General features: G+C 34.1%; 1 protein-coding gene across 6 annotated transcripts in view; it reads left to right on the forward strand.

Annotated features, from left to right (window-relative positions):
• SENP7 (SUMO specific peptidase 7) overlaps window positions 1-25,994 on the forward strand; it is a 167,988-nt gene that overhangs the window by 118,200 nt on the left and 23,794 nt on the right. For all 6 annotated transcript variants that reach the window (XM_033211426.1, XM_033211428.1, XM_033211429.1 and 3 more), the window contains 7 exons: window positions 965-1,083; window positions 4,683-4,864; window positions 5,930-6,269; window positions 7,672-7,829; window positions 10,749-10,895; window positions 21,380-21,413; window positions 25,028-25,207. In XM_033211426.1, the coding sequence (XP_033067317.1) occupies window positions 965-1,083; window positions 4,683-4,864; window positions 5,930-6,269; window positions 7,672-7,829; window positions 10,749-10,895; window positions 21,380-21,413; window positions 25,028-25,207 (1,160 nt within the window). The remainder of the gene's footprint in view (window positions 1-964; window positions 1,084-4,682; window positions 4,865-5,929; window positions 6,270-7,671; window positions 7,830-10,748; window positions 10,896-21,379; window positions 21,414-25,027; window positions 25,208-25,994) is intronic.

A 25,994-nucleotide genomic window follows, 5' to 3' on the forward strand; every position in this document is an offset into this window, starting at 1 on the left:
TAAGTCATTTTTACCCTTCCAAATAATTCTCTCAAAACAAAGAAGCATTATATGCTATTGGTCTTTATAGTCCTTGTTTTTGACTTATACTAGCTGCCTTAGATGTAAATAATTTATATATTTTTAAATTTTGAAATACTTTAAATATGCACATAAGTATAGAGAATGATATTCCAATATTTATCACTCAGATTTAACCAATATAATTCCTGTTTTTTCAGATTTAAATTTGTTTTTAAAGAAGTATTATAGAAAGTTGAAAACTTACTTATTTTATATTCCCTGATTCTAATACTCTCCCTCTTTAGAGTTCTCTACTATCCAAATAGGCTTGAATCCTTCCAGTCTAAATTTTTATATTTTGTTTCATATGTATGCACTTATACATTATAGTATGTTTTGTATTTCTGAATTTTTATTAGCAATAACATTGTGACTATCATTCCAAAATTTGTTATTTTACCAGTACCTTAGACTTTAAATTATTTTCTCTATAGGTAAAATTTATTACCACATACTATTGAAAATTTGTTACCATACTTACTTTTGGATATATGAACCATGCTTGGAATATATTAACATTCAACTTTGGCTTGTAATTGTTTGACTATACATAGGTTTGATTATTGAGGTACTTGTGTCCTTGGAATTTTACTTTTTAAACCTAACTTATTTAATACTGTATAGTATTACTCTTTTGCTAATTTTGCATGTGCACAGTCCTCCAATGTTGATATCTCGTTTCCCCCCACCCCCAAAACACACATGGGGAATTTAAAGGTAGAAAAGGGAGGATAACTTATTTCTTAAATCTGAGTTCAATTTTTTTTTTACTACCCAGCTCTTACAGTCTGCCATGTGGGACTGTGTTTCTAATCTGTTGGATTTTTAAATACATGATAGTTGGCTTCTAAATTCATTGGGGCTTTATTAGAATTGAATATAATACAATTCTCTTTTGCAGGGGCTCACAACGAAGTAAGACAGTAGATGACAATTCTGTGAAGCAGGCTGTGCACAATAAAGAAAAACGAAGAAAGGATGATGACATTTCTCTTTTAATGTCCGATACTCAGCCTAAAGGTTTGTGAACCTTAGAAAACTGTTGGAATTTGAATTTTTGCTTATTGTATAAATTTTTGTTATAAATAAATTATTTTATTTTACTTTGAAAGGATATGTGAAAGTAAAGGGAGATTATTTGGCAACACAAAGAAAATTGCTAAACCTTTTATGTAGTATAGTACTCATTTCCGGATTTATTTACTGATCCCAAAGGTTAAATTTTAATATTTTTTTCTTCTTTGGGGAGACTTGGATATAGCTATGAAGTTATGTTAATTTAGCTATTTCTAAGTGTTGTTTCCATGGATATTAATGTTACTGCTAGCTGGCTTTTTATTATTAGCTTATCACTGTCTGTTCACCTACTATGAAATACATTCTCTATTCATTAGAATTTCTCTCAAATTTAGGAGGATGCCAAACAAGCGACTATTAGCAAATTTGAAGGTAAATACTTCCTAGACTTGGGGAAATTTTTTGTAGGCCTCCTTGCATATGTAGGATTTATGATTTGACTTCTTTTTCTTGTTTGTCTGTCTTTCAAGAATTAAAAATATTTTACTGATACTTGGAGAAAAACAATTTTACTACATTATTTATTTGTGAAACTAACACCTTCAGGGGTCTGTTGGATTATTGATAGCTTCAAATGTTTGTTGAGGTCTCTTGCTTGCTTGCTTTCTTGCTTTTCTCTTTTTCTTTTTCTTTTTAAGACAGGGCCTTACTCTGTCACCCAGGCTGGAGTACAGTGGCATGATCACACATGATCACAGCCCATTTCAGCCTCTGTCTCCTGGGCTCAAGTGATTCTCCCACATCAGCCTCTTGAGTAGTTGAGACTATAGTCATGCAACACCACGCCTGGCTCATTTTTTGTATTTTGCAGAGACAGGGTCTTGCCATATTGCCCAGGCTGGTCTCAAACTCCTGGGCTCCAGCAATCTGTCTCCTTTGGCCTCCCAAAGTGCTGGGATTATAGGCATGAGCCACCACGCTTGGCCACTATTTTAGTTTTGAGTTATTTCATAAGTCATTCATAATACAAAAAAGTCTTTTAATGGCACTATGCAAAAATTCATTGCACTTCATTTAGAGCACAGCTATTTAAAGATTCTTTTTAGTAGGCTTTTTAATAGAAAAAATTTTTAAATGAAACTAGACTAATAACTTATATTTGTACAAGAAACCAGCTGAAACTCTTATAAAGGCAGTCTTTGGAGAATGTGCTGTGACTTTGTACAGACAAGCTTCCAATTAGTCACTGTCAATGTATAATGAAAAGCATTTGTTTTAAACTGTACTTTCTTAGAAATAATTACAGTCATTTCTCTGTATCTTTGTGTTCTGTACCTGCAGATTCAACCTACCAAAGATGGAAAATATTTGAAAAAACTTCAGTAATACAATAATAAATAATAGAATAATACAATAATAAAAATATGTATAACAGCTATTTACATAACATTTATGTTGTATTGGATATTATAAGTAATCTAGAGATTATTTAAGCTATACAGGAGAATGTATATAGGTTATATGCAAATACTATACCTCTAGGAGCTTATGGATCCATGGATGTTGGTATCCTGGGTCCCTGGGACCAATCCCTTGAGGATACTGAGGGATGACTGTATTGATTACCAAGTAAAAATATAAGTAATTGTACAAGTGGGCTCATTTCAGATACTATCAAGACAAAGATTCCTACTCTACCCAGGAAAGCAGTAGTCCTCACATTGACTTGAATAAAATACTTTCTGATTTATACCCAGGAGTATTACCTCAAGGTCACAGTGGCATTTTAGACATGCATCAGGGAAAAGTACATGACAAAAGAAACATTTTTTAGTTTTTCAGTATCCCTGAAGGTACCACCACTGGTATGGTAGGGAAAGTGTTTCTAATAAAATTAGCTATCGGATCTTTATTAAAACAAAGTTTACTCTCCTACATCTGATACCAGTCATTTAAAAAAAAAAACCTGTAAATTAATGGAAACTCTGAATTAAACCTTAGGTGTACCATTTTTTTCCGTAGCACATTAAGTTTGCCTTGTGGAATTTGCTTTCACCAACATAATACCTTGGAAATACTTAATATTCTTTTGTTTAAAGGATTTTTCACCTTTTTAGTTTTATATGCTAGTAATATTTGCAGGTTAAATTATATATGATGCAGGTGTAATCCTATTTTTACAATATTTCATTCTATATAATAAAGTTACTCATTTTTCCATGAGACAGGCTTGACCGATGTACAAATAATAAATTCTTTAAAAGAAAATTCCTGTATAACCAAGTTTTTCTCAAGCCCCTTTCCTTTCATGAGTCATTTTACTGTAGTATAATATTTATGTTTAGAAATTATAGTTTGATACGTTGTGTGTAGAAATTGTATTAGACCACTTTAATAGTTTACAGTATTACATATAAAATTTAATGTGCTGTCCTAAATATTGTGTTGATGATTTGGAGGGAGTTTTATTTTCCTTAGGGAGTGAGTAAGGTGTTTTCTCTGGAAATTGAAAGGCTGTTGACCCTCTCGGAATTTTTACCCTCAGTCCCATTCCAGTGCCTTCCTTTAAGTAATGTCAAAGACAGATTATCATGAATATTAGTTATTAGGAATTGTTGAAGCTACAGTAAAAGCAAGAATAGTTCGAAGAGAAGATGTGTGGTATTGAAGAACGTTCCATGAATGGAGAAGTCAGGCCAGTCAGATGAATTGAAAATTGTGAATTAAAGGCAACTGCTTTGTGACTTGCTGTGCATTAACTTTGAATTGGTACTTGTATGACATAGATTCAGAAAGCAAAATAATTCAGGATAACTTTTAGTTAATTAGGTGGAAACTTTTGGAAGGTATTTTTGTACAGTACATATATTTGAAAACAAATAGTATTTTTAGTAATGATTGGCATGAGTTTCAAAATGATTTCTTGTTGACTTAAAAAAGGATGTACTTCTCTAGAATGATGGATTTATTGGAGATTTAAAATGACAGAGTCTTGATTATTGAGTAAATTGGAGATTTAAAATGACAGGGTCTTGATTATTGGTAAGTAAATTGGCAACCTTGTGAATGATCACATATTATAGCCAACTACAGAGCAAAGGTATTTTGGCTCCTTTTAAAGAGTAGCAATCAACACTCTTTCAAATTATAGTCCCTTTCCACTAAAAATATGTATTTATGTAAATTACATTTTAAAAGACTAGTTTATAAAGTCACATTGAATTACCAAACTTTAAGACATGAATTTTCTAGATTTTAATAAGACCCCCCCTTTTTTGATAGTACAACCAAATTCATTTATAGCAAATGGAAAAACAGTTTGGTGGCTTTGCTTTGGCTACAATGAAAAAGGATATTGCTTCTTTATGTATTTTTCTCACCTCACAACTATTGTATAATGAACGTTTACTTTGTGTATGCCAATTAAAATAGGGCATGCCTTTACCTTCATCCAGTGTCAGTATGAGAATTTAACAGTATACTTCTATTTTCATGAGCTGTGGAAGTAGTATAGCAATTTTGATGATGTTTCTTCGAGCTCTTCTAAAAGAGATTCTCTCTATACTTTTTTGTCCATATTTATGCTTCATTTGTTTTTTAAGACCTTAACAGTGGAAGTAGAGGTTGTGATCATCTCGAACAGGAAAGCAGAAACAAGGCTGTTAAATATTCTGATTCAAAAATGGAACCCACTCTGATTTCCAGGAAGACAAAGAGAAGGCTTAGAAATAATTTACCTGATTCTCAAAATTGTGCTTCTTTGGATAAGTCAACAGAACAGACAGTAAGTAGAGGTATTTAGATATTATAGGAAATTATTTCATGCTATGATAAAAATGAGTTGACTGTGGCCAAATAATGTTCCTCTAGCTTTCAGCTTTTATTATCAGATTTCTTTTTTTTTTTTTTTGGTTCACTGTTAGCTTTATTATTAAAAAACAATTTTAAATGCAACTTTTCTCGGTGATACAGAGTTATTGGAACACATTTCAAATATTATGAATGACTAAAAAAGTTAAAATTGCTCCTTTTCTTGTATCACTCTTTCCTTAGTAGTTTGTTGTACATCCTTTAGACTTTTTCTTTATTTCAGCCAAATACAATTCATACTGTCTAATCACTTGCTTTTTTTTGTTTGCTCTGTAAAATTATTATTAGATTTATTTTATCAGTAGCAATTCACTTATCAAATTCTTTAAGCTTCTGTTTATCTAGAGTTTAGGGAATTTATTGTAAGTAAAGAATTATCATATTAAATACATACATTTTGTATTTTCAAAGACTTAGTATATAAATAGCAATAAAACAGTAAGAAGCTTTTCAATTTCTTTGATCCATAAATCATTTCAGGATCTTGTAATGTTTTTGGGTTGTAATTATAAGCATGATTTAGATTTATACAGTAGATGAGATACTGAAGGCAATGATTGATTTTCATAATTTTCAATGTTGTTATATTGTTAATTAAAATTTTTTTTTTTACCAAAGTAGTTTTACCAAAGTAGTCACATTGGCATTATTACTTTTGCAAAATAAAAATAGATAAATACATCTTCTCATTCTAAAGTTGACTTAGATCGTGGGAGACTGTGTGACAAAGCATTTGTAATGATGGAAATCTCCCAGTTTCACCTTTTAAAAAATTATCAGGCATCAGATTGGACAGATCAAACCCCATATCTTTATACTTGGGAGACATTGGCAAGTATAATGTGGTATAATTGTTTAGTTTTCTATACGTGTAGTTATAGAAGTGATACAATATTTTTACTTTTTTTTAGAAATTTAAAAATGGTTTAAGCAAGCCAAATTTGAAAAATGCTATTTTTTTCTATGTGTTTATGTTTAGAAAAAACAAGAAGATGACTCAACAATATCCACTGAGTTTGAAAAGTCAAGTGAAAACTGTCATCAGGATCTAAAACTGCCTGAAGAAATTACAACTAAACCTACAAAAAGTGATTTTACCAAACTATCCTTATTTAACTGTCAGGAGTTGACTTTGAGTAACACCACCAAAAGTGCCTCTGCCTGTTCAACCACTGAAACTGTTGAGAACTCTAATTCCATTGATACTGTGGGGATTTCTTCCCTGGTTGAGAAGGATGAGAATGAGTTGAATACAATAGAAAAGCCTGTTCTAAGAGGACATAATGAAGGGAACCAGTCATTGATCTCAGCTGAACCAAGTAAGTGACAGGAGGATTATAAAGTTACTTAATTTCCTCTGCTTCACTTAGTTGTTTTTTTCTTCCTCTTGAACAAATTTGGCTAAGGCCATAAGCTGTTTATGACATCATTGTGGAATATATTAACTTTAGGAAAAAAAGGTTTGGGGTTTGGAGTTTCCTTCATGAGTTTTAAAATATTGGTTTAGGTAAACATAATGGAGGACTTGAAAACAGAAGTAATTTTTTCTTAGATTAGTACACAGTAATCTCACTCAGTAGTTTTAAAATAGATTCTTTAAGGACCATCATTAATGTCATTTGGTTGATGAAGTATGCAGAGTTTAAGTGCTAATTATTATCATTAATTTTGATTTAATCAGCTTCTGAGTAGTTGATGCCGTCACATGGTACAAAGAACTTCCAAAGGTTTTAAAGGATCTCCAGCGAATAGTCTCCCACATCTTCCCCTAGTTATTAATTTCCCATTCCTTGAAGCAATTCATGTAACAGGACTTAAAGTACAATTTAGAGTGATGGCACAATACACTGTGAGAACTAGCATTTGTTCCTAAGGCCTCCTCATTGCTTTATCCATTTTTTAAAATCTTTGTTCTTTAGAAGGTAAGGGTGTGGGTAACTGCTGAATAATTGCACTGATATGGAGTCATTGTCTATAACTACTATAAATCAGATAACAAATGATAGGCCTGTTTCTAAATTGAATAAATTTAGGTGATTAACAGGATTATTAAAAATAAATTGCAATAATTACAAAGTTCTTTTTTTTTTTGAGACAGAGTCTCGCTCTGTGAGCTAGGCTAGAGTGCAGTGGTGCGATTTCGGCTCACTGCAGCCACCCGCTCCCGGGCTCAAGTAATTCTCCTTCATCGGCCTCCCGAGTAGCTGGGATTACAGGAATGCACCACTACACCTGGCTAATTTTTGTATTTTTGCTAGAGACAGGGTTTCACCATGTTGGCCACGCTGATCTTGAACTCCTGACCTCAGGGAATCCACCCACCTCAGCCTCCCAAAGTGCTGGGATTATAGGAGTGAGCCACTGCACCCAACCGAAAGTTCTTTTTTTGATAGGTGATTGTTACACATTTGAAATAACATTTTTCGGCTGGGCGCAGTGACCCATTCCTATAATCCCAGGACTTTGGGAGGCTGAGGCAGGAGGATCACCTGAGGTCAGGAGTTTGAGAACAGTCTGACAAACATGCTGAAACCCCACCTCTACTTAAAACAAAAATTCGCTGGGCGTGGTGGTGGATGCCTGTGATACCAGCTACTCAGGAGGCTGAGGCAGGAGAATTGCCTGAGCCCGGGAGGCAGAGGTTGCAGTGAGCCAAGATGGGAAGACTGTGTCTCAAAAAAAAAAAAAAAGAATAAAAATACATTTTTCTTTTCCTCTTAGTTGTTGTTTCCAGTGATGAAGAAGGACCTGTTGAGCATAAAAGTTCAGAAATTCTTAAGTTACAATCTAAGCAAGACCATGAGACAACTAATGAAAATGAGAGCATTTCTGAATCAGCATTGTCAGAACTACCGTTGATTTCACGTGAATCTGTACAGGTAATTTATTTCTGTCTTCTCCCAGATTAACAATGAAATATACACTATTGATTAATGACTGTTACTTGTTTTATCAAGCTGAATATTGTAATGAAAATTAGAAATTTTCTTAGTTTGAATTTTGAGACAACTTTTATAGTAGTTTGAATGAAATATGTAGTTGTCTTTATTTTGAAACAAAAAGATTATACCATTTTTTTCTGGTGATTTATATTTTTTCAGTCTAAATATTCTATTACTTGAATATTTTTCTTTTTTCTGGCTTTCATTGGACATTTCACTAACATTTTGTAGAATTAAACACATTTTCTAGTATTTATATGTCTGGTCTTGGAGTATTATGGCTACTTGGAATTACTCCTTTTCCTCACATATTACGAAGGCAGTATGATATAGAGGAAAAAACATGGCTTTGGGGATATAGGTCAGAAACCTGTCAAATTTGGTAAGTCCTCTCTGCCTCTTCATTCTTATAGAAAATAATAAATGGAAGTGTGTTAGTTTAGTATCAGTCAATTAATTCAGTCCTTTGAAGAGAGTAGGTCTAAAATAAGGTTCAAAACATTTTTTTATCAGTATTTGTTCTTTCTTTCTTTTTGAGACAGGGTCTTGCCCTGTCACCCAGGCTGGAGTGCAGTGGCATGATCATGGCTCATTGCAGCCTCAACCTCTTGGGCTCAAGCAGTCCTCTCATTCAGCCTCTCAAATAGCTGGGACCATAGGCTCGTGCCAGCATGCCTGGCTAATGTTTTTAAAATATATATTATTTTTAGAGATGAGGGTCTCCCTGTGTTGTCCAGGCTGGTCTCTTAACTACTGGGCACAAACAATCCTCCTACTTCCACCCCCCAAAGTGCTAGGATCACATGCGTGAGCTGCTGCTCCCAGCTGGTACTCTTTCTTGTTATTAGCCTCTGATTATTCTATTTGTAAGAAAAGATCATTGACCACCAGTGCAGAATTATAGTAAACTTATCTTGTTTTGTTTTTGAATAATGTCAGAGGCTCTTATTTTGCAGAGTATGATGAAGAGTTGGCCCAATCTATGAAAACAGTTTGGTCTGATTATTGTTTCATGGGTATTTGCTTTTGTATTTGGTATTCCACGTAGAAATCACTTCAGCAGCTTTGTTCTGAATTTTTGCAAAAATGTAACCATTTTTGCTAGATTGGGTCAACATCCTACTTGATGGTTTAGTTGCATGTATAATTAAAAGTGTCATTGTTGATAATGAATTTAAACTTATAGAAGAATTAGGCCTTGGCAGGGTAATAAATTGACAGTGCAGTATGAAATGATCATATTATAAGAAAATAACATATCTTTTAGAATTTACTAAATTCATAATCACAACCAAGCAGCCAATAGTGTGGAGATCTACCATAAGGCAGAGTGCCACATTTCTATGCTCTCTCTTGTTCCAGTTTTAAATGAATTATGAGAAATATAGATTGATCATTTTTAGAAGCCAGCTAGTTTTCCCAAATGTGAAGCCCAGTGAGAAATTATTTCTATACCAACTTCTCATTTTATCACTAAAAAAGCCCACAGTTATTTGTCTGACTGATGTTGAAGCTATCTGATTTAATTTGATTGATTTGATTCCCTTTTTTACTTAGGGAATAAGAAGATATTAATAGTATACTAAGCAATAAAACATGAGAATGACAAAGAAATTCAATTAAGCAGGTAAATGGCATTATGAGCTGGGTTTAAAATAATGAGTATGGTATGTTTTAGACAAGGATTAGTCACAATTGCTAGAGGTAAGAGGGGAGTGAGTACATGTTCATAATAATTGCTTTAGTAGTAATCTGGTCATGTGTGGTGTTAGGGATAATGTGCAGAGGTTCGACACATTTGAAAAAGTTGAAAAAGTCATCTGAAAGTAGTATAAAATTCAGAAGAAACAGTGGAAAAGAGTTGCTGCTGATATTGCTTGGTTTTCTATTATAATTTAAAAGCAAAGTTATATAGTCATTTGAGTGGAAGTGATATGATTTTTGAGATTTTAGGCAAGTATAAGCCATTTCTGGTTGGTTGTCTTCAAACATAGAGTATATAGATTTGATATAATGGATCATTCTTAGGCACTTACGTTCCTTCATGGCATATTGAAAGTGCAGTAGCACATAGGCGTAAAGATGGGAACAACAGACGTTGGAGACTCCAAAAGTAGGGAGGCGATGAGGAGAGCCCGGGCCATAAAACTTCCTGTTGGGTATTATCTGGGTGACAGGTTCAATAGAAGCCCAACCCTCAGCATCATGCAATTTATCCTTGTAACAAATCTGCACATGTACCCCGAATCTAAAATAAAAAATCTTTAAAGTACAGTAGCAAAAACATTATTTTGGTTAATGGAAACAGTTTTTATGGTTGAAGTGACACTGGACCTGGAGAGAGAAACCTGCATTTGAATCTTTGTTTTGCTTCTTACTAATCGCATGATTTTGGGCAGGTCGTTTAACCAATCTAAACATCTGTTAACTTTATTTATGAAATGGAAAACTGAAAAACCTGCGTATTGGGTGGTTGTGGGGATTCAAAGAGATCATATATTTAAAAACTCATTTTAAATAAAAGTACAGTATATGTTTAAAACTTACTTCTGTCAAGTTAAAAATGAATAAAACCTATTAGAGACTATTGAATGTGAAACCATGGCTTTTGATACAGAGGAGTGTATATTTCTGGAATTAATTTTGAATTCAGCTATTTAGTGTAATTTTCTCAAAGGTAAGTCATATTTTTTCAGGAAAAAAATCTAGATAACTATTTCTTCACAGTAAGAACAGTATAAAATTCTTCAAAAATTTACTAATAGTAATTTAAAGAAGAATTTGATGGTGAAAGTCATTTTCAGTATTTATATAATACTTAGAGTTACATGCATTTTGTGATTTATTCCTTGTTAGATGTCATCTGAATTATGCCCGTATAATCCTGTCATGGAAAACATTTCCAGTATTATGCCTAGTAATGAGATGGATCTGCAACTGGATTTTGTATTTACTTCTGTTTATATTGGTAAAATTAAAGGAGCTTCTAAAGGTTGTGTTACAGTAAGTATATTTTCTTTAATTTTCTTTTAGTTTTGGATCTTGGACAAGGCATTTTAATTTTTTTCCTTTTTTTTTCTTAGGACAAATAAGAATAGAATTAAGATTTATTTTATATGGGACACTATGGATATGTTGAAAGTCATTATACCTAATTTGAAATGTGCCTTTAATTCTCCCCTCCTAACATCCTACCTAATCTGACGACTCTAATGAAAATCATGTATAGAAAAAATCACATTTATTGATAATCTTTGGTTTCTAAAAGTTATCTGATGGTAAAGTGAAATTTTTTTCCAGGTATGGTTTGGAACATAAAGAAGAAATCTCATTTTGCCTGTTTAATCAGTTGTAAACTGACTTCTCCAAATTTCTAAATTAAGGATGTCTAGGAATTAATGCTACTCTGTTTTTCTACTTAAAAAAAAAATACTCCTCCTCACCTACTGTACGTGAAAGTGAGACTGGATTCTACTTGGTTCTTTCTCTATATTTTTTTTTGTTGTTGTTGGGGGTGCAGAGTCTCATTCTTTTTCACGGGCAGTGGTGCACTCCACTGATCTTGGCTCACTGCAGCCTCCAACTTCTGGATTCAAGCGATTCTTGTGCCTCAGCCTCCCGAGTAGCCAGGACTACAGGTGCGTGGCACCACACCTGGCTCATTTTTATATTTTTTGGTAGAGACGGAGCTTCACCGTGTTTGCCAAGCCGGTCTTGAACTCTTGGCCTCAAGTGATCCACCCACTTCAGCCTCCCAAAGTGCTGGGATTACAGGCATGAGCCACTGTGCCCAGCCAGTTCTCTATATTTTCTTACCTTTTCTACCTTTTAAAATCCTAATCATCTTTTAAAGCTTCTCTGATCTACTGACTCTTCCAGGAAACTTTCCCTGATCCCTCCTTTTCAGACAGAATTCACTTCTCCCTTTGCTGTACACTTGTAACACTTCATTTGTACTTCTAAGATTTATTCTGTGTGTTTTATAATTACTTATATTCTTGTATAAACTTCTCCATTAACCTTTTAAGCTTCTTATGGTGAAGAGCCACAGTTTTAGTTCCTTTTATACCTTCCATAAATCGACTTAAATGTTTGTCGAAATGACTGTGTCAGATTTGGTAACTCAGGCATTTTTTATAGCAGTTTCATTAATATTTCACTGTGTTAGGGATAGGGCAGAGAATATAAAAATGCTAAGATATGGTTTCTGCTTTCAGGGAACTTTTAATCCAATGGAAGAGACAGACACATATTTACTTTATATTATGGTAAAATGTAAAACAGAAGTATGTACAAGAAGGGTGCATATGGCAATGGTATCTATCAATGTCGGGAGGAATCAGCAAAGGCTTCACAGAGAAAACAGCACATGAATAAGACATGAAGTACCTGTTGTTTACTTGGTAGCCATGCAGACAAAGACCTAATCCTAAATTCTGGGAACTACAAATAATAGTAGTTTGTGATGTAGTCAACATTGCTTTGAAAGCTCAAGAATGAATTGATTTAAAATTAATATTTTTTTGGCCACTAGTTTTTACTGATTTGGGCATGACTGGGGTGATTTTACAATTCTTTTTCTTTAAGGAATGTTATTCATTTTTCAGGATTTTCTCCCCTATTTTACTTTATTATTTTAATTCAGGCTTACCCAGTTATTTCTGTTGAATTCTTTGTAATGGCAAAAAGTTGGATAATCTAAATATGTGAGAATAATGATTAGCCAGTGGGGAGGAAAATCCAATATAAATATTCAACAGTGGACTTTCTATTAATTAATGTATTAATTATTATTACACAGTCACGTGGGCGTGTTATGCTCAAAAACCAAGATCAAGCAAAAAACCACAAACAGATTAGTCAAGGAACAATATTACAAACACATATAATCTTGCCTATTTAGAGACAGCTGCCACTCACTGTGTAGTATATATCCTTGCATATTCTTCATACATATATAGATACATTAAAACAAAGGGATATTACATAATATGTACTATTTTGTAACTTACCATAATTTCATTAATTTAATTCTTCCACTTAGTTTGGGATATTTGGGTTGTCTTTAAAAATTTTTAATTGTTGCTCATTTCAAATTGTCCCAATATTTTACTATTACAAATAGTAGGGGACTGCAAATACTCAGTAAGTGTTGTAAAGTGGTCCTAAAAATTAATTGTCAGAAGTCCTGGCCAGGGCCATCAGGCAAGAGAAAGACATAAAGTATGTTCAACTTGGAGGAGAGGAAGTCAAACTATTCCTGTTTGCAGATGACAATGATTCTATGTCTGGATTCTATGTATATATTTATATATATTGTATATATAAATTTTCTAGATAATAGGATCTCAGCCCAAAAGTTCCTTCAGCTGATAAACAACTTCAGCAAAGTTTCAGGACACAAAAGCAATGTACAAAAATCACTAGCATTAATGACTTTTCCATATTCTTTATGTTTGTACAACTTTTCTCAAGGGTAATAGCTTTCCTGTGAAATAAGGTGTAAGCACTGATTAAAAGTTTTGCCACATTCTTCACACTGGTAGGAGTTTTACCAGTATGAATTATCTTACCTACAATCTACAATCAAGTGTGGCAACCATATAAAGGCTTTGTCACATTTTGTACATTTCTAGGGTTTCACACTAGTATAATTTTTTTTTTAATGTATTGACAAGTTGGAGGTGTTGGTAAAAGCACCGTCACATCTTTCAGGTTTGTAGAGTTCCTCTTCAGCATAAATTATCACCATGCCTCTTAAGAATTGAGAGCTTATGGCTAGGCATGGTGGCTCATGCCTGTGATCCCAGCACTTTAGGAGACTGAGGCGAGTGGATCATCTGAGGTCAGGAGTTCAAGACTAGCATGACCAAGAAGGTGAAACCCCATCTCTCCTAAAAACACAAAAATTAGCCAGGTGTGGTGGTAGGCACTTGCAATCCCAGCTACTCGGAAGGCCGAGGCAGGAGAATGGCTTGAACCCAGGAGGCGGAGGTTGCAGTGAGCCGAAATCACACCATTGCACTCCAGCCTGGGTGATAAGAGCAAAACTCTGTCTCAAAAAAAAAAAAAAAAGGAATTGAGAACTTGTTGTAGGCTTTGCCATGTTCTTTACACTTGTAGAGTTTCTGTCCGGTATGAATTATGTATAATAAGGGTTGAGAACTTCTTTAAAAAGCTTTGTCACATTCTTTATATTTGTAGGGTTTATGTTCCATATAAATTCTCATATTTAGTAAGAGTTGAGGGCTGGTTAAAGGTTTTCTCACATTCATCACATTTATAGGGTTTCTCTCCAGTGTAAATTATCTTATGCTTATTAAGGGATGAGGAACATTTAAAAGATTTGCCACATTATTTACTATGTAGGGTTCCTGTCCAATATGAATTCTTTTATGTTTATTAAGGGCTGAGGACCGGTTAAAAGCTTTGCCACATTCTTCACATTTGTAAGGTTTCTCTCCAGGATGAGTTCTCTTACACTTAGTGAGGCTTGACTAAACCAGGTGAAAGTTTTGCCACATTGGTCACATTTGTAGGGTATATCTCCAGTATGAATTATCTTATGTATAGCAGGGTTTGAGGAACAGTTAAAAGCTTTGCCACATTCTTCACATTTGTAGGGTTTCTCTCCAGTATGAATTAAATCATGTTAAATAAGGATTGAGGATGGAATGAAGGCTTTGCCACATTTATCATACTTGTATAGTTTCTTTCCAGTATGAATTTTCTTATATGAAAAAAGGTTTGAGGGGTGGTTAAAAGCTTTGCCATATTCTCTACATCTGTCGGGTTTCTCTCCAGTACGAATTACCTTTTTTTTTTTTTTTTTTTGAGGCGGAGTCTTGCTCTGTTGCCCAGGCTGGAGTGCAGTGGTGCGGTCTCGGCTCACTGCAAGCTCCGCCTTCCGGGTTCACGCCATTATCCTGCCTCAGCCGCCTGAGTAGCTGGGACTACAGGCGCCCAACACCATGCCCGGCTGATTTTTTTTACTTTTAGTAGAGACGGGGTTTCACCGTGTTAGCCAGGATGGCCTCGATCTCCTGACCTCGTGATACGCCTGCCTCAGACTCCCAAAGTGCTGGGATTACAGGCATGAGCCACCGCACCCGGCCTCCGGTATGAATTATCTTATGTGTAGTAACGTTAGAGGGCAGCTTAAAGGCTTTGCCAGATTCTTCACTTCTATAACGTTTCTCTCCAGTATGAATTTTCTTATGTGTAGTAAGGGTTGAGGACTGGTTAAAAGCTTTGCCACATTCTTTACATTTAAAAGTTTTTTTTTTTTTTTTTCTCCAGTGTGTCTTGTCTTATATCTGTTTGAATTTGAAAATTTATGAAAGACTTTCACATACTTAGCACATTGAAATATTTTTCTTTAGGTAGTTGGCAAACATTGGTTAAGTCCATTATAACCACTTTTGTGCACCTTATGTAAACTCATCCACACTTTTACAGCCTTTTTTTTAACTGCAAATTGTCATGTCCACATTTTTCATATCTTCTCAGTATCACTTTTTAGAAAGAATCTTTTATGCTCTTCTCTGGCCAAAGGTCTTGGACAAAATGAAAACATGTAACTCGGGGTTTGGCAATCGTCTTATGTCTCTTCGTAGTCAAAGGTTTTTTCCTTTGCTCCAGACAGGTGATCAGGTCTGGCTTAGAGACAACAATAGCAAGGAAGAACAGGTTTCTGTAGTTCTCTAACATCACATCCCTGTATAAATTCCACTGTGCAGTGTCCAGGCTATGCCACTTCTCGCGGTGGCTCATGCCTGTAATCCCAGCACTTTGGGAGGCCAAGGTGGGTGGATCACCTTGGGTCAGGAGTTCGAGACCAGCCTGGCCAACGTGGTGAAACCTTGTCTCTACTGAGAATGCAAGCATTGACTGGGCGTGGTGGGGCATGCCTGTTGTCCCAGTTACTCAAGAGGCTGAGGCAGGAGAATCACTTGAACCCAGGAGGTGGAGGTTGCAGTGAGCCGAGATCACGCCGTTGCACTCCAGCCTGGGTGACAGAGCAAAACTCTGTCTCAAAAAAAGAAACAAAAAGAAGATTCATAGTTAATAAAAGCATTAAAAGTGCAATTACTGTCAAAAATTCTTTCAGAAAATATAAGCCTTTAAAGTGAAGAAGAGTATTTATTCTGAAGACAACCATTACAAATATAAAGGGGGTTGTAGTACCTTTACTTGTATCATAGATCTTATTGCACACATTTTGTACTAGAGGAAAACCCTGAAGCAGTTGCTCAAGCTTTGTTCAACATCAGGGAATTTATATTGGAGAAGAGTCCTGCAGATGTAATGAATTTGGAAACACTTTTTTTTTTTTTTTCAAAAATTACAGCTTAGAAAACACCAGAGAGTTTATACTAAAATATATTTTTTCAGATGCAATAAATATGAACAAATATTTAATTCAAAATTGATTCTATGTAAATATCAAAGAATTTAAAGTAGAATAACTAAGGTACTGACCCTTCACACATTACACTAAATCAGAGTGTTGAGTATAAAAACTAACCTACAACTAAAGTTGTTAGATAAATTATTTGTATATAACTTTAAAGGGAGTAAATTTTTTGAAGCATTGTAATTACATTGAAAGTGTACTTGTTTCCTAGAAAAAATTTTTTTGAAAAGTAATGATGTAATACAGCTTTCAAATTACTTTATGCTGTTATTTTATTCCTATTGTATTCACATGTGAAAACATGTGATCGATTGTTGCTGCATTAGAGATATTAGAGATTCTTTTTTATTAGTTGGGCATTATTTATGACCTGTTCTATAAAAGAATAAGGACATTAAAATATAAGATGCATGATGAAAATGTAAGTGGAGAGGCTCTTTGTAGTTAATTTATATTAAGTATTGTATAAGGTAGGTGTTCAGAGTAATACTTGTCAACATTATAGTGAGAGGAATAAATGATTAATTATAGTTAAAAGTATATTCAAATAAATTAGTATATTATTTTACTAATTGTACTTTTATGTAATAAAATTCAGTACATTAAAAAAAAATCACTAGCACTCCAATACACCAACAGCAACAAAGCCAAAAGCCAAATCAGGAACGCAATCCCATTCACATTTGCCACAAAATGAGTAAAATACCTATGAATACAGCTAACCAGGGAGGTGAGAGATCTCTACAATGAGAACTGCAAAACACTGCTCAGAGAAATCAGATGACACAAGCAAATGGGAAACCATTCTATGTTCATGGATACGAAAAATCAATATAATTAAAATGACTATCCTGCCCAAAGCAGCTTATAGATTCAGTGCTATTCCTATCAAATTATCAATGACATTCTTCATAGGAATATGAACAACTATTTTAAAATTCGTATGGAACCAAAAAAAAAGGCCTGATTGCCAAGAGAATCCTAAGCAAAAGGAACAAAGCTGGAGACATCATGTTACCCAACTTCAAACTGTGCTATAGGGCTACAGTAACCAAAACAATATGGTACTGGTACAAAAACAGACACATAGGTCGATGGAACAGAATATAGAGCCTGAAAATAAAGCTGCACACCTATGACCATCTGATCTTTGACAAAGCAGACAAAAACAAGCAATGGGGAAAGCACTCACTATTCAACAAATGGTGCTAAGATAACTGGCTAGCCATATGCAAAAGACTGAAGCTGGACCCCTTCCTTATACCATACACAAAAATCAGCTCAAGATGGATTAGAGACTTAAATGTAAAACTCAAAACTATAAAAACCCTGGAAGACAACCTAGGCAATATCATTCTCAATATAGGCACAGGCAAATATTTCATGACGAGGATGTCAAAATCACAACAAAAACAAAAATTGACAAATGGGATCTAGTTAAAGTAAAGAACTTCTGCACAGCAAAAGAGACTGTCATGGCACATGTATACATATGTAACAAACTTGCACATTGTGCACATGTACCCTAGAACTTAAAGTATAATAAAAAAATGAAAAAAAAGAGAAACTACCAACAGAGTAAACAGACAACCTACGGAATGGGAGGAAATATTTGCAAAGTAGGCATCTGACAAAGGTCTAATATCTAGCATCTATAAGGAAATTAAATTTACAGTAAAAAAACAACCCTATGAAAAAGTGGATAAGGGACGTGAGCAGACACTTTTCCAAATATATACATGTGGCCAAGAAACAGATGAAAAAAAGCTCAGTATCACTGATCATTAGAGAAATCCAAATCAAAACCACATGAAATACCATCTCATACCAGTCAGAATGGCTATTGTTAAAAAGTCAATAACAGATGATGGTGAGGTTGCAGAAAAAAGGGAGGACTTACACATTGTTGGTGGGGGTGCAAATTAGTTCAATCATTGTGGAATGTAATGTGGCGATTCCTCAAAGAGCTAAAAACAGAATTGCCATTCAACCCAGCAATCCCATTACTGGTATTATGCCCAGACAAATATAAGTCATTCTACCATAAAGACATATGCATGTGAATTGCAGCACTATTCATAATAGGAAACACATGGAATCAACCTAAGTGCCCATCAGTGACAGATTGGATAAAGAAAATGTAGTGCATATATGCAGCTAAAAAAAGAATAAGATCATGTCTTTTCCAGGAATGTGGATAGAGCTGGAGGCCATTATCCTTAGCAAACTAACATAGGAACAGACAACCAAATACCACATATTCTCAGTTATAAGTGGGAGCTAAATGATGAAAACTCATGGACACAAAGAAGAGAGTAACAGAGTCTGGAGCCTACTTGAAGGTGGGAGGAGGGAGAAGAGCAGAAAAAATAACTATCGAGTAGTAGGCTTAATACCTGGACTATAAAACAGTCTGTACAACAAACCCCTGTGACACAGGTTTACATGTATAACAGACCTGTACATGTACCCCTGAACCTAAAATAAAACTTAAAAAATTTTATTTATGTTTGCTGGAACATTTCTTAGATTAAAAACTTAAATATTTAATTATGGGAAAGTGATTTAGTAAATCAAAGTAAATATATGCATGCGAACAAAAGCTGAGAAGCATTCTACAAAAATTAAGACAGTTATGATGGAGAGAACATAAGCAATTCATTTTTTTTAAGTATAATGAATAACCTAAAAAAGGTAAAAAGGTAAAAATTTCGGGTTTTTATGTATATTCTTTTTCAGACAGTTCAGGATGCACTGTAACAGAAATTAAAGAACTTTTTTTTTCTTTTTTGGTGGATAAAGAGATAGATAATTAAATTCATTTATTCTCCATACATTCAGTGACCACCTTAGCATTATTGTAGACACTGGAGACACTGTTCTCACTCTCATAGTAGTTACAATTTAGCTGAATTAGAAAAATACTTATGGCTGGAAATTATTACATAAATTAGAGACATGTTCCTATAGTTAGACACTTATTTTTTTTAGTGTAGCAAATGCTGCAATAAATGTAAACATTGTCTTTCTTAAAAATCTTTGTTGATAGTATGAGAAATTAAGTAATACTATATTCAGATAACTGTACTAGCTATTGTAAGAAATTATAAAATAGCTTTTATTATTAGCTTTATTCTTAAGTTTAAACAAAGTTGGTATGATTTCAGAGAACTAGGTTTACCTTACTGCCACAAAATTTTTCATATTTTTAAATCCAGGAGTTAAGTCTGCTGGGAGTAGGGTTTTAACTCTGCAGAGGTAACCTGTTGACTTAGTCATTATTCAGGGATATAAATGAATGTCAGATCCTTGCCAAGTAGAAAAGTTTGATAGCTCCCGAGCACTTGACGGGAAAAAGTGAGAGAATAGTGTAGTAAGTAGCGGATGGAGACATACAGATGCACTACTTCTACTTTATAATTTGGAAGTCATGGCTGTGCAGATTCTGAAAGGCAAATACTGCTTCTGTCTATTTTTTAGTACTAATGATTTACGTTTGCCAAGATATATTTTATGGAATTAAAGACCCTGTGAAATATGCCAGAAAGAGTTTGGAAAGGGACAGTATACATTAAATATGGTGGCAGTTATGTGAAAGTAACAATAATTAGATTTTGATTAAATTATGTAACATTCTTGATCAGATGCTAGTGTCTAATGATAACAGCTCCCCTTGATTAAGGGTCTTACTAAAGCTGGAAGAAGTTCGGTAAGTTACCTAAGGTTACATACTTATTACTTGTGTAAGTGATAGAGACAACAGAGGCAGGATTTTAATTCCAAGCTCAGCTTTTAGCTAATTATAATCTATTTTGTTTTAGTGGCTGACTTACCTTATGAAATATAGGGTTTTATATTTGTGAAAGTACAAGATGAAATAATTTTTAAATTGGAAAATAAATGGAGTCAAAATAAACCTGTGGTTTCACTGAACGTTGTTTGATACTTATATGGAGCTCACGTACCAAGAACATTTTGATTCTGTTTTGTGCTCACAGACCATACCTGATTTGATCAACAAAGTGTATTGAACAACAACAAAACTTAACCAAAGAATAAATAAATAGGTACAAATTCATTTGACAGTAATGGAAAAACAAACTTCAAAGCAGAAGTCTGTTTTAGATAGTACATGGAAGATTTAGCTAGGTGCTCCACAGCGCTATTATAAAAGCAACTCTTAAGGAAGTCAGATACATACAAAAGATACGTAGATAAAGTAAGTGTCCTGGGACAGAAGGAGTAGAAAGAGCAAGAACCTCAGTTGGAAGGGAATTCATAGCATGAAACGAAGAAAGGTGAATGCTAGGAATGCGGACGGTGGTGGTGCCCACCTAAAAGTCATCCAGGAAAGAGGGTGTTCTGGCTTAGGGACTTAATTTACGTTACCATTTTGACAGGTGGATCACTGTTGTGAATGAAGTTGGATCTATGACTTTTGTAGCCATTTCATGTTAAACAACTGATTTTTCTAGTTCTGCTTTTATGTGATAAAAGCAGCTTTAAAATTATAATTGGTAGTTTTGGTACAGAAACAGAATGCTCACATCAGGTGGGACACAAGCCTTTGGACAATTTTAATTTCTCATTATAAATAACATAATATGTTGGCATTTTGGTTTGTTTAGCAGTTTCTTGTGAGTTTGGTTAGTGTAGTTCATCACCAAGGGAATCCTCATCAGCTACTGAGTCAGCAAAGCCAAAAATCAAACTCTGTTTTATGGAATATTTATGTTTACCAGAGTCACTGCTACTTAGAGGTCTCTTGGTAGTTTCTTCTGGGCTTTATTTTAGTCTTTACATTTTCAGAAAATATTTTGAAAAATACATTTATTAGTCTTACTGGTTTTTGTAAATTAGCATATTGAGAATTAAAGTACATGGGGTTCTTAAAATTTCCATAAAACTAAGTCTTTGTAATGAAATATTTTATTGGCTTATTGATAAAAGGGCTTGAACACTTATAGTGTAGACTTTGAATATGTACTTGTGATTTGAAAAAAAAAATTAATTTGAATAGTAACACATTTTGAGTGATCATTCATTGTTTGCCTTTTGATTTTTTCTTCAGATCACAAAAAAATATATTAAGATCCCATTTCAAGGTAAGTTATTCTCTTATGACCTTGTCTTTTTACTCTAGTTCTTACCATAAATTTAAGTAAAACTAAGTTTAATATTTTTTACCTTAATATTTTTTAGCAATTCCAAATGGAGTAAAAATGTTTTATAATAAACTTGCTCTAAAAATAGTATGCTATTGTTTTAATGACTGTAAATCAAACAATTTAAAGGATTCATGGTGATTTCTTGGGATTAACAGTAATACAGTTTTGATAGATAACAAGAATATTTTGGTATATATAAAAATGGGTAACAATAGTAACTATAAGAAAAGAAGCATAAGGAAAATGCTTAATATTGCACACAAACATGTAAAATATTTTTGCATACAGGGCAAGAGAATTTTATACAATTGCATATCTGAGTAAGGGAAAGTAGACTGGAAAATGTACCTGTAACTTATAGAGACTCACACCATTTTCTCATTCTCTTCCCAACTGAAAACCTTTCAGAATAAATTATGACACTAAGAAAACCGGTAAACAATAGAGGATAATCCTTTTATATAATGAATTATAAAAAGAACAAGGAGGAAAAACACACAAATGGCACAGATAGGAATTAGAGAAGAGGAAGCTTCTGTTCCATGATTGGAGATGCTATCAAAGTAGCTTTAGTTGGATTAGTTGGATTTAGTTGGATTCCACAGATACTTTATGTACAGAATCCAAAACTATGTTATGATAATTGTTCTAATAATTTGATTGCTTACTATATCTTAATTATTAAGAATATAAAAGGCACAGAATAAGTATATTGATAGTCCTAACTAGGAAATACCAATAAATTATTAAGGAATAATGTAATATTTGTTCTGTAGAAGAAACAAAGTCATATGATTTTAAAAGGGGATGATAATTTCAGAAAAGATAGCACTACAATTTATAGTTAAAGGCCTGGGTAACAGAGAGAGCTACCTCTCAAATTCTTGTGATACAAACATCAAAAATGATATTTTAGATTTTTATAGTTAATATTTATAATATTGCTTTCTTGTTTTATAACTTTTCTATTGCATATAATTTTTAAAAGACATTTTATTGTAAATTGTGGAAAAATACTCTCTTCAGTGGTAATAGGTTTATAATTTTATAATGGAAGAAGAAAATATTAGTCTTCTTCCTCAAATCCTGTTCAAGTTCCCATAAATCTTTTTAAAACAAAGCATGTGTATAAAAGGTTTTTGTAGGTGGGAACCTGAGGGTCTAAATGTTTCCTCTTTTTCTATGCGGCTGCAGAAAAAATTGATTTATCCATATTTATATTAGGTATTAATTATGTTTGGCTGTTAGTAACAATGGCATAAAGAAAATATTTTATTTTTGCTTCACATAAAAGAAATCCAGAAGTAATCTGAACTGATGTGATGTTTCCTTCATCATCGGGGGACACATGACCCTGACACATGAGTTGCATTTTTCTATTCTGTCATTCCTGACACATGACTTGCATCCTCAAGTTTGTCTCATGGCCATTATTGTAGCCCATACTTCATCATCATGTTGATATTTTAGACAGAAAGCAGTAGGAAGGGGAAAACCATAAACAGAGCACATACTACCAATCTCTTGCCCTTTTAAGGAGACTTCTTGGATGTCCATGCTACATAACCTTTTCTGCTTACATTTTATTAGCTAGCTAGTCATGACCACACACCCATTTGTAAAAGAAGCTAGGAAATAGAGTTTTCCAAACTGTTTATCTTGAAAATGAGGGTTCGTTACTGAGGAAGAAGAAGAACTGGAAAAGTAGGTAGGCAACTCCCACTTTTAGTATCTGCTATACACCTGTAGCAGAATAAACCATATATGGGGGCAGACTTGGTAATGAGGTATACATTTTTCTCATGATGGTGTTAAATTCCTTTTTCTGAAAGATAATCTTTTAAAGGTGTCTTCCTCAAGAAAATTTAGCTTTCATTCTAAACACCAAGAGCAATTAGATTAGTAATAGTTGTGTAGATTTCACAGAAATAGTATCAGATATACCTGTGGGGCTGTGAGCTTCATGAGAAAGAAATGCTGAATAGTATTCTGAGGGCTGTCATCCTGGTTTTGATTTAAGCTTTACTACCAGTTTTTACTGACAGTTTTCAGAATGGAAGAGTTACAGTATGAAGAATAGAATGACTGGCTTGGGAACATTAAGATGACTGGTAAATACTCGTCATGGAAAGATTTTCGTATTAAAATATGTTCATATGAATCACGAGGTTGGAGTGGGCTGTTAAACTGAGATCTGCTGATTCAGTAGATGTAAGGTGGGGCCTGATACTCTGCATTTCTAACAGTCTTCCAGATGATGCTGATACTAATGTCACAAGTTCAGCTTAGACTACTCTTTGAGTAGCAAAGTTCCAGGAAATAATGCTGGGAGGAATACTAAGAGGTTTGTTTCAAATAGGTGCCCATCCTGGGTTTATGCTTGACTGGTATTTATATTCCAGTTCAGTTGCTTGCTGTCTTGCAGTTGAACTGGGTGACCTTCAGGACTTCTTTAAATCAGTTTTTTTTTAAAAAAATGTTTCTTTGAACTAAAGAGTTAAAGTCCTCAGAGGAGATTCCTTTAGCTCCCTAAGAGGGAGAATAATAATTTAGAATGATCATCTAGAAGTTTCGAGAAATAAGACCTGGAGGATTTTTAAAAGAAATGTCTCCTTAGACCATTCAGAACCTCCTAATTTTCTTGAGACTCTTTTGATAGTGGCTCATCTGTATAGTGGAATGCAAATGCCTTAGGAGAAGAAAGACGGGCAGAAATTGGCCTATGATAGCACTTGTAATCTTGGTTTATGTAGTATTGACCAATATAGAAAAGATGGAAATATGTAATTTTCTGAGTTATGCTGTGCTTAGTTTTCTGCATTGATAGACTTTTTTTTTTTCTTTTTGCTAATGATTATCAGAATTCTTGGAGAGAATTCTCTCCAGACAGAGGTTTTAATGCTATGAATATTTATTTATTTGTTTATTTATTTATTTATTATTTTTTTTGAGACGGAGTCTCGCTCTGTCGCCTGGGCTGGAGTGCAGTGGCCGGATCTCAGCTCACTGCAAGCTCCGCCTCCCGGGTTTACGCCATTCTCCTGCCTCAGCCTCCCGAGTAGCTGGGACTTCAGGCACCTGCCACCTCACCCAGCTAGATTTTTGTATTTTTTAGTAGAGACGGGGTTTCACCATGTTAGCCAGGATGGTCTTGATCTCCTGACCTCGTGATCCGCCCATCTCGGCCTCCCAAAGTGCTGGGATTACAGGCTTGAGCCACCGTGCCCGGCCGCTATGAATATTTAATCTCAAATTTTCCCTCTCTGGTTATAACTGAAATCATATAATGTGAGGGACTAAATCTCTATTTAATTGTCATTTAATAATTATTTAGCTCTTCCTAATTGTAACGTGATTTTTTTTACTCTAATAACACTGCTTGGGGCATTTTAGCTAAGGTTAGCAAAATGCACCGGAAATATATTTTTGAAAAAACTTCTATATAATTTTTTTTTTAAAAATGTAGTATATTAACAAATGTCATATAATGTTTAAGTAGTATATTCTTAAATGGATTAATTTTTAAAATTATTATCTTTTATTTCTTTCAGTGTCGCTGAATGAGATTTCATTGCTAGTGGATACCACACATTTAAAGCGGTTTGGGTTATGGAAAAGTAAGGATGATAATCACAGTAAAAGGAGTCATGCTATTCTTTTTTTCTGGGTCTCTTCGGATTATCTTCAAGAGATTCAGACCCAATTAGAACACTCTGTATTAAGCCAGCAATGTGAGTATAAAATGATTTCTAAATTTCAGGATAACTTGAAATTGTCCTATAAATAGTTTTTTCTAAAATAATTTAATAGAATGTTATTTCAGTGAATTGAAATTGATTTTATTTAGTTAATTTTGTTTCTTAATTTTAGGATAGATTATTTAATTAACGTAATTTCTCCTTATAGTTGTATTCAACCAATTGAAATTCTCATCTAAAATAAAAAGAATAGCTTAAAAAATCTTAAATATTGTTTACCTTGAAAACTGTAAGTTCTTAAAAAAGGAATGCCTTATTTTTTAATCATTTGTCATCTTTGACTACCTTCCTTCCTTTTTTACTTTTTGTCTCAAGTAAAAAAGGAAGGAAGGTAGTCAAAGATGACAAATGATTAAAAGATAAGGCATTCCTTATCTTTTAATCATTTGTTGCCTGGGCTACAGTGCAGCGGTATGTTCATAGCTCCCCACGACCTCAAACTCCTGGGCTCATGTGATCCTCCCACCTTAGCCTCCCAAGTAGCCGGGACTACAGGGGTGCAGCACCATGTCTGGCAATTTCTGTTCTTTCTTCCTTCTTTCTTCCTCCTCCTTCCTCCCTCCCTCCTCCCTCCCTCCTTCCTCCTCCCTCTCACCTCCCTCCCTCCTCCCTCCTCCTTTTTTTAAAAAGGATTGAAATCTTTTATAAAACATTTTTATTTCCATAGGTTTTTGGGACACAGGTGGTATTTGATTACATAAGTTCTTTAGTGGTAATTTGTGAGATGTTAGTGCACCCATAACCCGAGCAGTATACACTG

Source organism: Trachypithecus francoisi, unplaced genomic scaffold (assembly GCF_009764315.1).
Source record: "Trachypithecus francoisi isolate TF-2019V2 unplaced genomic scaffold, Tfra_2.0 Lachesis_group0, whole genome shotgun sequence".
In the NCBI taxonomy this organism is placed as follows: domain Eukaryota; kingdom Metazoa; phylum Chordata; class Mammalia; order Primates; family Cercopithecidae; genus Trachypithecus; species Trachypithecus francoisi.